Genomic DNA, 14,581 nt, shown 5'->3' with positions numbered 1-14,581 from the left:
TCTTTTTATAAATTTTTAAATAAAATTTTCATATAATCTCAAATTACATTATTGGTAAGGACTTTTGGAATGTAATACAGACACATTCATTTAATTATGAATAAAATATTTTATTATGATACATACTTATTCATATTCAATAATTAATTTACATAAAAAATAAACATATTTTGATTTCATTTTAATAAATAGTAATGAATAGTGCGCATTAATATACCTAAATATTTTTTTTCAAATACGAACTAATTTGGGCCAATTTTTCAACCCTTAGTTTCTTAATGCTGTTAAGTTTAAATAATTAAATGAAAAAAGTTGTTTTAAAAAAATGAATACGCTTCATTCAACCATGATGCACGAAATATTGCGCAATGGAAACCCCAGTCGGTCCCCTTAAAGTGACACAGTGAGTCAAAATCATATGTTTCTTTTAAGATACCTGTAGCATACCGAGAAAGACTTATGAAAATTATGAATATATAACTAGACAATAATTCATAATTAAACAATAAACTGCAAGAAAAGACTGCACAATATAAGTGCCGGAAAAACAAATTTAAAGGTTGTAACTACCGGTTCGTTGTTTTTGTGTATGTCAAGGTCATGCCACTTTTATTTTTAGCTCAAACTTGTAAACAACATTCAACTGGAGCATGCAAAGGTGAGAAATTTGTTCTAACAACTTTTTAAAAACATTGCATCAAAACTTTTGGTCTACTTACATTCATTCCTGGGTATTTGAGATCATTGTAACTATGGAAACTCATTCAACTTTTCTGCGCACGCGTACAATAGGGAGGAAGAAGTATTAAGCAATATGTTCGTTATGGGGCATACTGAAATTATTTTTACTTTTATTTTTCTCCATAAAAATAGAATTTTTAGGTTCTGAAACCCGTAATTTTCTGAAACCTAATACTTTTAGGAATTGAACAAATTCTATACGGGTCATGCAAAAATTCTACATTTGTCAATTTTCCCCTATTTGTGTCACGGTGTCTCTTTAAGGCAAAAAAGACCATTTAATCTATGGTTGAAAAACTGGGTTATTTCGATAAGATAACATAAAACACTTATCAGAATCAATCTGCGCTTAAAACGGAGTGAAAATGTCTACAAAGGGTAGGTACAGTGTAAATCATAATTTAAGATAAGATTTTTAGAGGGCGGGGTCCTCTCTTCAGCGAAGCTCTTCCTATAGGTAACACGTATGTATGTAAAATATATTGAATTCTTTTGAAAACTATATTTTTATTACAAAACCTATGAAACAGAGAGCCTTGTCGCCAATATAGCGTCTATAGTTTTTTTCCATCTTCAATCTGGCAGCAAATACTAGTACCACAGAAACGAGATGCTGGTGAATGGTAATTTTAATTCCAGTCCTGTGTAAATGAAGTTAATAATTACAATAAACAAAAACAAATCTCGAGTACATATCCTTGTTACTTTCGTTTTCAGCTAGGCCAAACTTATATTAAAATCAATTATATTTTATATGCGTACTCTCTTCTTTTTAAAAAGATTTATCAAACTTTTAAAAAATCATACTATGTATTTGGGGAAAAACTCAGTTTAACGAATTTCCGTGACGTCATAGTTTAGACTGCGTACTATGCCATATTGAGGAGCGGATCTTTCTCTGACCCTTTTCGCCAGATTGAAGGGAGAAACAGTCCTAATTTATTTATTAATAAAATTTACTCATTACGGATGTCTTCAGGATTATTCTTAACATGCACATAACAAACTAAAAATACAAGATTTTGTTATGATATGGTATAATTTTTTCCCTTTTACGTTTAAAAAAAATATTTTATGTTCCTTAGTTCTCCTGCCAAACGATTAAGATTGCTTTTTTTTTGTTAAAAACAGGTAAAAACAAAAAATAACATCATGTAGAAATGAAATATGTCATATATTAAGGTAAATGTAGAAAGAAGTAAAACACAGTTAACAAAATAGTGGTCAGAAAAAAAGGGGACTCAGATCATTTACGCAATCTGACGCCCAGCATCATAATGACATTGTAACACGATGTACATGGGCAAAAGGAGGGGGGGGGGTTTCAACCAAACTAGAATTCAAACCCTGTAATCTTTCACAAGGTACAATATACATGTATTTCAAGTTGACCCCCTTATAAACATCATAAGGTTCAAAGACATATACAAAATGCTCTAAACTGCTGCCTGTCATCAAAAAAGGTGGGTAAAACAAAATAACAAACAGCCACAATCCAATCAGAGATTGGATCCACCCACCCAAACAAACGCGCCTGGGCAAGAGACGCAAAATTCCATAACAGGATGATTCATACAGAAGCATTTAAACATCCAAAAATTTTAATATTCTCAGTAAAAAAGACAATGCAATAGCCATTGCAAACAAGAAAAAGAAACATACAATATGATTGAGTGAAAAGAATATTTTCTTACAAAAATCAAATGACAATACAAAAGACAAAACATGAAGCAGTTTTTAAAAAATATACAAAACATCTCACTGTATTCAAATATTAACCAGACAGCAAAATGGGAATTTATAATCATGATGCTGACCTCGTTGACTGTGCAAACAACTTCTGACCAGTCAACAAAGGTGTCAATCATACACCATGCTGCATAAAAAGGTGCCTCTTAACTGCAGACAACTTCTGACCAGTCAACCAAGGTGTCAAAACATAGACCATACTGCATAGAAATATGCCTCTTGGCTGCGGACAACTTCTGACAAGTCAACAAAGGTACCAAACATACATCATTTTGGATAAAATGTGCCTCTTATCTGCCAGCAACTTCTGACCAGTCAAGAGGAAAATAACCCGGCAGATTACCAAACTGATGGTTTGAATTTGTGAGGAATTGTATAAGGAGCCAACAGACAATTTCTGCTTCACAGGTGTTTCCAGACTATTTTGCATAATTTAAATTTGTAAATATTGGATCCCAGCAGGTCCATTCTTATGGTAAAAAAATTTGTACATGATTAACAAAGAATAATTTAATTCTGTTTGTATTCTAGCCTCTCATTGGTTGAATTCCAAAAAAGAACGCAAATTATAACGCATAATCTGGTTTGTTATGGGGACACACCTTCTTGACAAACAGCTGAATCACCTGTATCAATGCAATACCCTCATTTCCAGTCCTCGGGATTCATGGAAAATTCAAGATTTAATAAATGTACCCTTAATTTCAAACAGTAGCTCGATCTTACCGCATGTAAACAAACTTCATGGCTGCTAGAGATCTCTGTATCAGTTATTAATGTACCTCCCCTCGCTTCCCATCACTTCCGTTACTACGGATGTATTATTGAGCGGCAAATTTGAACTCATAAAAAGCAACACAATTTCACATCCGCAGTGTTTAATTATATTAAAATTTGATTATAATTAATTACTCTAATTCTTGGCCAAATTATTCGAGTATATCCTGGTTTGGGTCAGTTTATGTTTTTTTTTTTTTTTTTTATAATCCGCTACATTTGATCTGAAATATTACATAGTTTATTCACTTTACTGTAACAAACATGTAAAACATGATTTGGGGAGTAGTTATTGGAAAGCAAAACACCAATGAAGTTATGTATATATACATCGCTTACTAATACTGGAAGTGCTGGATTCCACTAAACATTGCGTGAAACCTTGCGTTATCATAACTAATTAGTTTCATGAGTGTTTTCTCCTTGCATGCATCAGATGCTTATGTTATGATTTTAAATCATCAGATTGTTTTTTTCTTCGGCATGGTAAAGCCCCAAAATCTATAATGCTTTACACAATTAGGAACATCTCTTTAATTGCTATTTGTTGACGAGGCATGATTTTGATTTGTATCCCAACCAATGCAACCAGTTTCTACTTAAAGTAGCCGCACACCTGATGAACCTGAAGTATCTGTAAAAAGCAAATCCCTTTCAGCCTAGGCCCAAATATTTTGTAAGGTGACTGATTCCCATTGAAGTAAACTGAAAGTGAGACTACATATATAAGTCAGCTCCTGTCTCACAGAGTTTTTAGCCTTAAGAAAATTGAGGTTGGGTGATTTAATTACTTAAATAAACGAGGCGACACAAGAAGTCCTTCCCAAGGACAACTACAAGACAAGTATAATTTAGAAGCCCAAGATTGTATCTTCAAGCTTTATATTTCTTCTTAGCTTATTGTAACTTATTTCTTACTTTCACCAGTTCGGTCCATGGCAATCTGCATCTATGTTTCGCAAATCAACTCCAGTGCCATGGTAATAGTTGGACTTTCTCTTTGGGTATACCAAGGTTTACTGAATCATATTAATCATGAATGACCCTATACTTTCTTAGGTCTGACTTTGGAACAACTCCAAGAGGAGAGATGAATGTAACAAAATGTGTATCATTGAAAGGGCTTGTAATTCTACCCTTTTCTTTTCCTATCCTTAAAAAATGCCAATGATCCCTAAAGTCTTTTTTGATTTCTAAAAAGTTTTGTTATACCCTTATAAATATCCTTCTATGTATTTATTACTAATAAAAAGTCAAACAAAGGAAATGTTTATTACATCGGTCTAACAATTTCACTGTTGACCGGTCTTACATAAGAATTGTTAGACCGCAACGTCACTGTTACGTCACAAGTAATTAATCATCGTTCAATATCGGCGACGCGGAAATAGCCGAAGTTAAGAGCTACAAGAGTTGTTGCTAACAGCAAGGTAAGGAAGAGGGGAAGAGTATGTTTTGTGATAAATAATTTCTGTGATACAATAAATATATAGATATTGTTCTTTCTCAGCTTGATGTTCCATTTTCTGATTAAGCCATAATTTTCCATATACAATAATTCATAATATAGCGTGTATTGATTAAACTGATCAATCTTAAGTAAGCAGTGAAGGGTATAACAAAACAGTTATAGACTGGGATTCGGGCAACATATGATTTGTTTGACCTGAAGGTGAAAATGATGCCCAAGGCCTGCGGACATGTTTAACCATCAGCTCCAACAAATCATATGTTGCCCTCATACCCAGTCAATAACTGTATGATGTTTTATGTGGTTTGATACCATCTGGCATAAAACCTTGTAAAGATCCCTATGAAATGACTTTCAATTTCTCTTGATCATAACCTTGAATAATTCAAATGAGTCGCGTTATCCCGACTACGGTTAGTTTTAAGATTAACGTTTTATGCATTATAAATGTGTTAACCATAATATTTAAACGCATTAGTCAATTAAGTTATAGTGATTGGAATTTAAAATTTTGAACCCTGCTGCATATCTACGAGGGACGTTCAATAAATAATGTCATCGGTGCTCAGAGAGATACAAAAAAAACCCCGCTTTTCTATGATTTGGTCTTTATGGTTAATCCAAAATATTCTCTTTTAATTAAAACACATGTCCGTGATATTTTTTATTCAATTTCTAATTGTTTTTAGAACACATTTTTGAGTATTACACTTCGTATACTGGAATATGGCAGATTCTATGATTTACTCTACTTGTTTTTTTCTTTCTGAAAGGTGTTTTTTTTTTCAAGTTTGTGAAATGAAACAAGTCAAAGGTTGAATGTTCTGGCCAGTATATATTGTTGGTGTGACAAAACATTAACTTTCTTTTTATCCCCAGAACTCCTTTACTCTTCATGGCCTGTGGGTTTGGATGCTGTCATGAAGAAATTAAATGTAGCGGATTCCTCATTCTGGCTCCTTCCTCTCATAAACTTTTTTTTTTGCAAAAGTTTTGCTTTCTAGACTCTTCCAGAAATTGAAATTACTCCTCCAATAAAAATTTAAACAATAAAACCACTAATATTTAAGTAAATAGTATATAAAACTGTTTTTTTGCTCTTGCAATTCTATGCTCTTTTCAGGCCTTTGCTGTTTTGACAAGTGTTTTTCATTGTAAATTTGTTTTGAGGGTTTAAAGTAAAATGGAATCAAGTTTCGTTATCTGTTTGAATTTCAGATAAACAAGGATAAGTACATTTTTTTATTTTTTAAAATAATTGTTTAGATATCCATACACGCTGTCGATTTCACTCATTTTTCAAAATATTGGGTGACCTCTGAGTATTAAACTTTTTTTACTATAAAAACTTTTTTTTAAAACAGTGTGAACTACCCCCAAAATGATGTCTATCAATCAAATTTGTCATGTATCTTAAAGTCAATCAAACATACTCAGTGATAATTTATTGAATTTTCGCAAATATGAATTTGTTGTTGTATGTCATTGTCGCCAAGAACTGTATCCATTTTTGATGCCCAATATATCATTTTTGTTCATTGAAATCCACCTGCTCATGTGTGTATAAAGCAGACATTGGTTTCTGTAAATTTCACATATAGCAGTTAATATATCTTTGGGATTCTTAACAAGTTTTTAATTTCACTCTAGTTTCCTGATTCTTGACTATTCATATTAAATGCAGTGTCTCGAATAGCCCTTGTTTTCCAGCTTCTCACAAATGAACTATGTGATAAAAAGTGTTCACATAAACTGTTATCAACTCATTAAAGATTCAATAATTCGAGAAAGTTAAGCTTAATGGCATATGATTTCTATATTGTATGTCATCGAGCTGATGACATTAATTATTGAACGTTCCTCGTATAACCCATTTTAAAAGGCATTGATAAAAGTTTGTCGCATGCACTTAGCAAAGACATGAAGTCTATAAAATCAAATTCAATATTACAAATTTAGGATATAGTTATTACAGAAACTATTGAATTTAGTAGAAAACCATTAAATCATGATATAATCTTACTCAGTGGACCTGTGGATAGAGCAGTCCCCAGAAACATGTAGCAAAATACCATCCAAACTTAAAGTGGCTGCTGCCACACTACTTTGATATGTTGAGGCAATGTCCTTGGTAATTGTCACTTGTTTGTCCACTGCTTTGTTGTCTGTGCAGGCATATCTGATTTCCGACTGTTGTTTCGATATGGCCTATATAGCTTCTGCAAGTGTTTACCCAGTGTGGATGGTGTCTGTTTCTACTTTGGTGGCATGGTTAAACTCTGAAAAAATTAATTTGTTAACGACTATCCAGTACACGAAATAAATTTTCTTTTCTAAACCAAGGGCTCTGATCTAAATCAATATTTATTGCCATGCTCTATGCAATTGAATAATCAGAACATGCAAGATAGATTCTGAGATAATGACATAATAATGTACTGTGGGTATTGCACAAAAGCAATACATCAGCAGGGAAGGACAGGCTGTGTAAATTCCAACATGAGAATATGTCTAAATATTTTTAGCATATACGAGTATATTCTCATTACATGTATGTCATTAAATTTCCCAGAAAAAGAAAGCAAATGTGCATTCTTAAACATTTTAAATATATATTCATATAAGTATTATATATAAATTGCATAACTTGTGCATGTGATTCTAAAGAACATGAGAATACAAATTGAAAATATGCATGTTATTCAAAGCACACTTTTTTAAGGATACCTATGGTCCTGGATCAACTTAGAAAAAAGTACATATGAGATATAATATTGATAAATAATACTTGATTGTGAATCTTTATTTTTCACTATAACTTTATTGATTATCATGTTCATGTATTATTTCCTACTATTGTATCTTGACCAATTATACAAGGAGAGGGTGTACATAGGCATTGCCTGTTGCCCAATCCTGATTGAATTATACTCAATAAAATATGTTTAAAGTAAAGTAAAAAGTACATATAGTCATGCACGAGGCACTAAAACATTTGCATATTACAGTCCTGCACAAGTCAACAAATTACATGTATTTATGGTCCTTTACAAGTCAACAGAAATGTATGTCATTATGCAGTACCATGCAGATCTTGCAAGACTCAATAAATACATGTGCACATGGTCCTGCACAAGTCAGCAAACAAATTACATGCGTATGTGGTCCTACAAAAGTAAACAAAAATGTGTCATTATGCACTACCATGCAGGTCCTGCACAAATCAGCAAACACAAGTGCATATGGTCCTGCACATTTTTTTCCCCGCAAAATTCAGCAGTTAAACCAACCTTAACTTCTCGTTTGGTAAACAGATCAATAATGATCACGTGATGGATTAAAGCTTTGCTGATTTGGTTGAACCCATATTTAGGTAAAGGAAAAGGGTAAAAATAGTTCAATAAAATATTCATTATAGCTGCTCATTATAAAACTAGGTACAATACAAACACTGTTATATGATAAAATTATTAAACCAGAACATGTCACATAAATAAAATTATTTGCAATAATAACTATTTATTAATAGTGATACAAGATATTTTATTTACCAACCTGGAGCCCTGAAAGGAATTTCAACATACATAAATGCACAATTTAAACATTTATGATATATATATTTTTAAAAAATATATAAAGTTAAATAAATGACCAAGTTACACTGGTAAAAATAAAGTATTACCTTAAAAGCTTAACAAAATTTGGCTAGGGTCTCAAGAAGGGGGTGGATTCTTTTTTCTTTTGTACATTTATGATTATCTACGAGGGTTGTTCGAGAAGTTCGTGGACAACTTTCATATCTTTTTTTTTATTTGACGTCATATATGTTATCCTCATTTGGTAGAAATGTTTTAACAATAAATCCAAATGATTTGTATTAGATTTTTTCAAAATTTTACGATTTTTTCAAAACTTAGCCAGATTTCAAAAATGCAAAAATTGGATCGCGGAGCAGGTCAAAATTAGTAAGTTACAGACAATACACTAAATAATGTCTGTAGTCATATTCTCTGTCAAATGGAGCAAAAACGAAAAACAACCCAGAAATTCAAATTAAGAATTGTTACATCGATTCGTATACCAAATTATGGCTTTATATTTTGTTTGTTTAGGGGAAATCAACTTGAGAAGATAGGTAGTCCTTATTGAAAACGAAAAAAGTTTTAGAACGTCTCGGAGCAGCAGATAAAGATGCAATTTTGTGTTTTACTCAGGAAAAATCCCGAATAAACTCTAAAAATGTTGGAGGAATCAAGAAAATATGTCACAAGCGAGTTGTGCATTTGTGTACAAATAGTACAAGCAGTATTTGAGTGACAGAGACTCAATATCGGATGAGGACAATCTGTGAAGAAATGGTTTAACTGTGAAAATCTGACCAAAAATTTTAAAAAGTTGGAACGTCTAGGAAAGACATAGGCGCTTCAGAGTTGCTTATCCTGAGAAAACAGTGTTAAATAACAAGAAATTAAAACCTTAACAAAGGAATTATACAACGAGAGCAATTCTTTAAAAATAAATGTCAAGTATCAGAAAAAGGATTTAATGAGTTGGCATTGAATTATACTGTATGAAATGTATAGGGATTTTATTATTATTTTTTTTTAGAAATTCTTGACGCTGTATTTTGACGTTACATTACATTAAATTTCTCGTTAGCAATATAACGAAGAATGACATCGTCCACGAACTTTTCGAACAACCCTCGTACTTGTTCATATTTGCAGGAGGAAGTCTGTGTCTTATTTTTGTTGTATTTTTTTTTTCTTTTTTTATTTTTCAAGAAACAAATTTCAGTTTCTTGAAGATCACTATCAAAAGAAAAATCTTATACGATGTGTATTTCTTAACGATGACGTTTACACAGGTTTGAGAAAACAGAAGGAAATTTTATAAAGTATAATATGTTTAATCAAAAATTGTTCTAAATGGAGAACATTACGAAGTTTTAACTCAATACCAATTTAAAAAAGTCAGTGTATTGTAATGCAGAGGAAATTCGAACTAAATTTTTCATTTTCATTTTTGTCAAAATCTTTTATTTTTTGCAATATTAATCACAATGTAAAGGTTACATGTATTTTTAGACATCATTTTGCAAATGTTATAAGTCTTAAAGCTCATAAATTATTTCAAATAATTGAATGCTATTAAATAAAGAAATTCAAAAATATGAACAAAAACCATTCCAGGCAACATATCTCAATAATTTGATCATTGACCCCATATAATTTTAATACCATGAGAATTACGGCAAAAAAGGTATTATAAGGCTATAAATAATTAAGAGTTCTTATCAGTCAGATTTTTTGAATATTCGATTAAAGATGGGGAAAAAATATAAATATGACAAAGGAAATTCGGACTGTAATAATTATCAAGTTTATGGCCAGAACTCTAATCGTTTCTTTATAAGAAGCAACACTGTTCCATTACTATAATATTTCACTATTTATAGAGTTTTGTTGCTTGTAATATTTTGTGAGTGAAGAAAAAATTGGTCATAAAGTGAAAAATCGAGGTATTTCCCGAGAAATACTCAGGGGCCACTAGCATGAAAAGTAAGTCATTGACCTAGTTATTTGAAATTGAAATTTGACACAAGAATTACAGGTGTACAATGTGCAATAGGTGGTTTTTTGTTCTTCTCAGTGGAATTTTTAGTCATCTGAGTAAAGGCATACCTTAAAAATATAATATACAATTATTTTTAATAAAATAAAGTCCAAAATCAGGAAAAATCAGGGATAGGAATGTATGATGGACAGGGAGGTAGTTGTTCAGTCTATATGTAACAGTAAATTGCATGTAAATATACACAAAGATATATGACTTCAATGTTGCAGTAATTAGTGTAACCAAAAAAAGGTGTGGGATATTCATTTTCCATGAAAATAAGAAAATAATCAATTGTTAACCAATTAATGTAAAAAAAGAGAGAAAAATATGTATCATTTATAAGTCAATAAAAGGGACCTATATGTCCCCGATCATACATGCAAGCATTGCCATTTTTTCTCAGAAAATTTGTGATGCTTTCAGCCTTCATGATACACAGCCCAGTGTTGATCAGATGATTAGTTTCTTCCAGAAAAAAGATCACATATCTGTAGTATGGGTCCCGATTTCATCTTCTGATCTAGTTCCTGACAATACTTACTTGTATCTGTTTATGTCATGACCATGTACTGTTATTGTTGGACGGATAAATTGGTGAATGAGTTTAAGTTTTAGTTCTTGGGCCTCTGGGTCTGTACGTTTAATCCTTAACTGGTCAAGTACATGCCCTCTCTCTTTCCCCGCTATGCTCTTGGATTCTTAATGCTCCAAGGCTGGCTAGGCAAACCCATCGTCTCATGATGAATTGTCTTAGTACGTTTCTCGGATTTATTAAACCATTATTTGAGTCAAAATTATTTGAGGTCAAAGAAGGGATTTTTAAAAAGACATTTCTTAGTAAATTATGATTTTCTGACACTCACTTACAATTTGATTTTATTCCAGATTTATAATTTAAAAATATAATGTAGTAATGTTCTCTTGATGGCTTCACCCTCATTAACAGTTGCACCGTCTAACATATAAGTCACAAGATAAAATAAAACATAAAAAAGAAAAAAAATACATTAAGCTGTCACAAATTATCGATCTGCAATATTTTAAACAGAGAACATTCTCTCATGCTGTTTTATTTTCAACAGGTTTACGGGAGAGGTTGAAGGATGGTGAGAGCCTCGTTGTAGCAGAAGGATACATATTTGAATTTGAAAGACGTGGTTATTTGAAATCCGGAAGTTTTGTACCGGAAGTCGTGCTCGATCATCCAGAGCTCGTCAAATCCTTACACGAAGAATATGTTCATGCTGGCAGCGATGTTGTTCTCGCTTTTACGGTATTTCTTTTTCCATTATGGCCAAGATAAGTCTTTGTTAAATAAGCCTTGTTCCTTCAGTCCAAATATAACATGTGTGTTTGTATGTACTTCCTTTATTTAGGAAAAATATACACATACAATATTTTGAAATTTTATTTCTGTGTTTTATTTTTCCGAAGTCTCGATAATTATAGGACAGCCATTTTGAATTTGGACGATCACTGTATGTCAATACAGTTGACCTAAACAGAGGTCATGGTTACTTTTATATATCCTAACACATCATGTTCCAATTTTTTAATCTGGTCTTAGTTTCATTCTCATGGCATTGGAAAGATTCGAACCTGTTCTTAGGATGCAAAATAATCCTAGTAATATTTTAACAATATATTCTTTTTATATGCATTCGGAAATATTTGACTCTTGTTGGAATGTCTCGAAACACTTACTAGTACATGTAATTGGAAGGCTGCATTTAGACCTTGTACTTGGCTCGATCATTTAAAACCGATACAAGTCCATGTGTTTGGCTCTTATAATCAAAGACAGAGAAAGGCCCTTCAATGACTTTTTGATTCATAAAAAAATAATCAATTACAAAGAAGACCAAAAAATAATTTTGATTCTTTGCAGTATTACGCCCATCGTCAAAAACTAAAGCTGGTTAATAGAGAGTCGGACTTAAAAGCTATGAATATGAAGGCTTTACAAATAGCGCGGGAAGTTGCAGACAACACAGGTACATTGATGGCAGGAAACATCTGTAACTCCACCATTTACAAAAAAGGAGACGAACAGGCAATACAGGATACAAGAGATATGTTTAAGGTAAGAGAAACAACACTGAGTATTTCAAGTAGAAAAATGTTCAAAAAGTACTAAAAGTACTGAAACCCGCTTAACACACTTCCATCTAGGCTTTACATCAATATTTTATGTTCGCGATCAAAGGAAGGTAAGTATAAATTCTCTAAATTAGGAAAGCGGTAACGCCCAAAACCGTTTTCATTTTATTGTATCACGGTCTAGAATCATTTTAAACATTTAAATTAGGTGCCAAACTGACCGAATTATTAAACTGAATTAGGTCGAGATTCAAACCAGCGCGCCAGTCCACATTTCTTTCCTAATCCCTCGTAAAGTAACTGTTTGGATACCTAGATTATTTTTCCATCACAATATTCATTCGCTTATTATACCTTTACATTCAATTTTAAAACCTTTTTGTGCAGGAACAAATAGAATGGGCGGTGGAAGGACATGCAGATTTTATCGTTGCTGAGACATTTGGTGAATTTGGAGAGGCTATGCTTGCTTTGGAATGCATCAAACAACATGGAAAAGGTACAGATGTTAATCTTTTTGGTGACCGTGTGCAGTCGATTACACTCGAGACATTAGTAAATGTATCAATTTTCAAGTACATTATGTGAAAGACTGCACACTTTTATGTGAAGACTTTATTACGGCATGTTCTCTACTGATTGAAGGAGGTTGGTACAAAAGGCCTCTTTCTGAAACTTCTGCAATTAATTTTAGGGAAATTAAGTTGATGTTATTGACTATCAATCTGATTAAAATAATTTTCTTTGATCCGCTTGTGTATAGCGATCTATAGGAACGGATCAAAGGATCTGATTTCAATCCGACTAATATTGTGTCTGTATTTTACAGTCTGTGTCTCTACTTACGTCACACCTTAACTTTTGACCATTACAATATCTGACAATTTTATTAAGAAGGGATGATTTATTATCCTCACTCATTTCTAAATTGCTGTTTTCTTTTAGAACTAACTGTTGATTTTAACATTATGAAAAGGGAACAAGTCGACAGATTTTGAACTGTTTGATTTTGCAGGATTACCTTCTGTGATAACGTTGTCGGTCCCTATGACGACAGTGATGATTGATGGGATACCTGTGGACGAAGCCTGCAGACGATTGGAGGAAGCTGGGGCTGACGTAGTGGGTTTGAATTGTGGGCGGGGTCCAGAAACAATAATTGAGCCGCTGACACTTATTCAAAAGGCTTGTAAAGTAAGAATGTTATTTATATCTCCGGATACTATTTTCAATTAATCATTCACTTACATGATATATTGGCTGACTACATGTAGCATCCATTACATACAAACGAGTATAGTCTTCTTCTAATTCAGAAGTTTAATATTTCTGAAGTAAGTTTATTCTGTTTAGTATCCCCTTGGTCAAGCCTGTCTAAATTATCAAAGATTTATGATTGAATTATTCATATGTTAGTATTTCCCTTATTTGCAGGGACCAGTTGCAGCGTTACCTGTTCCTTACAGAACCAATCAGGATCAAGTGACGTTTTTCTCTTTGACAGTGCCAGGAACAGGTGAACCGAGAAAATATATCTTTTAAATATTCAATATACACATGTACAATAGTTAAAAAATATTTAATATTATACATGTGTATTGTACAAAATGTATAGTGTTGTGTATCTGCAATATTTTGAAGGATTAAAGTAAAATCTACAAGCTTTTGAACATATTCCAACACTAGATAGAAACATAGAGAAAAAGGTAGTGTCTTCCTGTCCTAGAAAAAGCTTTCTTTTCTGATTTGTAGAGAAAATGGCATTTCCTCTGGATCTTTCTTCTTGTTATTGTACTCGCGAGGAAATTCGGACGTTCGCGGAACAGAGCAAGGCCTTAGGTGTCCAGTATGTTGGATTGTGCTGTGGGAACGCCCCCCACTTTCTCCGGGAGGTAGCAGCAGTGTATGGAAAGTCAGCTCCGGCTCTGAAGTACTCCCCACAAATGGAGAAGCATTTTATTTTCGGAGATGAGAAAAAGAATGATCCTTATTTTACAAAACAATACAAAACTGTTATCACGAAAAAATAAAGTCGATCTTGTTCATAACATTTACATGTAAAATTTAAAAAGAACGATTTAGTGGAGTTAACGAATATATATCGCTTTTTTAATTTTTTGTTCT

General features: G+C 32.5%; 1 protein-coding gene across 2 annotated transcripts; it reads left to right on the top strand.

Annotated features, from left to right (window-relative positions):
- Positions 1-561: 561 nt before the first annotated feature.
- On the top strand, positions 562-14,564 carry LOC134256632 (betaine--homocysteine S-methyltransferase 1-like). Of its 2 annotated transcripts, none has more exons than XM_062739315.1 (7): positions 562-658; positions 11,440-11,630; positions 12,246-12,440; positions 12,845-12,956; positions 13,473-13,651; positions 13,892-13,973; positions 14,210-14,564. In XM_062739315.1, the coding sequence occupies exons 1-7, from the start codon at positions 601-603 to the stop codon at positions 14,485-14,487; spliced, it is 1,095 nt and encodes a 364-aa protein (XP_062595299.1). In that variant the 5' UTR covers positions 562-600; the 3' UTR covers positions 14,488-14,564. The 2 variants fall into 2 exon arrangements, with proteins under 2 accessions (XP_062595299.1, XP_062595300.1); XM_062739316.1 differs by lacking the exon at positions 562-658 and adding an exon at positions 1,038-1,119 and having other exon boundaries at positions 14,210-14,562.
- The last annotated feature ends 17 nt before the right edge of the window (positions 14,565-14,581 follow it).

This window comes from Saccostrea cucullata, unplaced genomic scaffold, assembly GCF_032062105.1.
Source record: "Saccostrea cucullata isolate Sc308-1 unplaced genomic scaffold, CSIRO_AGI_Scuc_v1 ctg2887, whole genome shotgun sequence".
Taxonomy (NCBI): domain Eukaryota; kingdom Metazoa; phylum Mollusca; class Bivalvia; order Ostreida; family Ostreidae; genus Saccostrea; species Saccostrea cuccullata.
This window is presented reverse-complemented; position numbering and strand designations above follow the sequence as displayed.

What these genes read in the sequence shown, in the direction of transcription:
- LOC134256632 (XM_062739315.1), top strand. Translation starts at nt 601, where the DNA reads ATGCCACTTTTATTTTTAGCTCAAACTTGTAAACAACATTCAACTGGA. An exon ending in TTCAACTGGAGCATGCAAAG is followed by an intron (nt 659 to 11,439) that starts GTGAGAAATTTG and finishes TATTTTCAACAG; the next exon opens with GTTTACGGGAGAGGTTGAAG. An exon ending in ATACAAGAGATATGTTTAAG is followed by an intron (nt 12,441 to 12,844) that starts GTAAGAGAAACA and finishes CTTTTTGTGCAG; the next exon opens with GAACAAATAGAATGGGCGGT.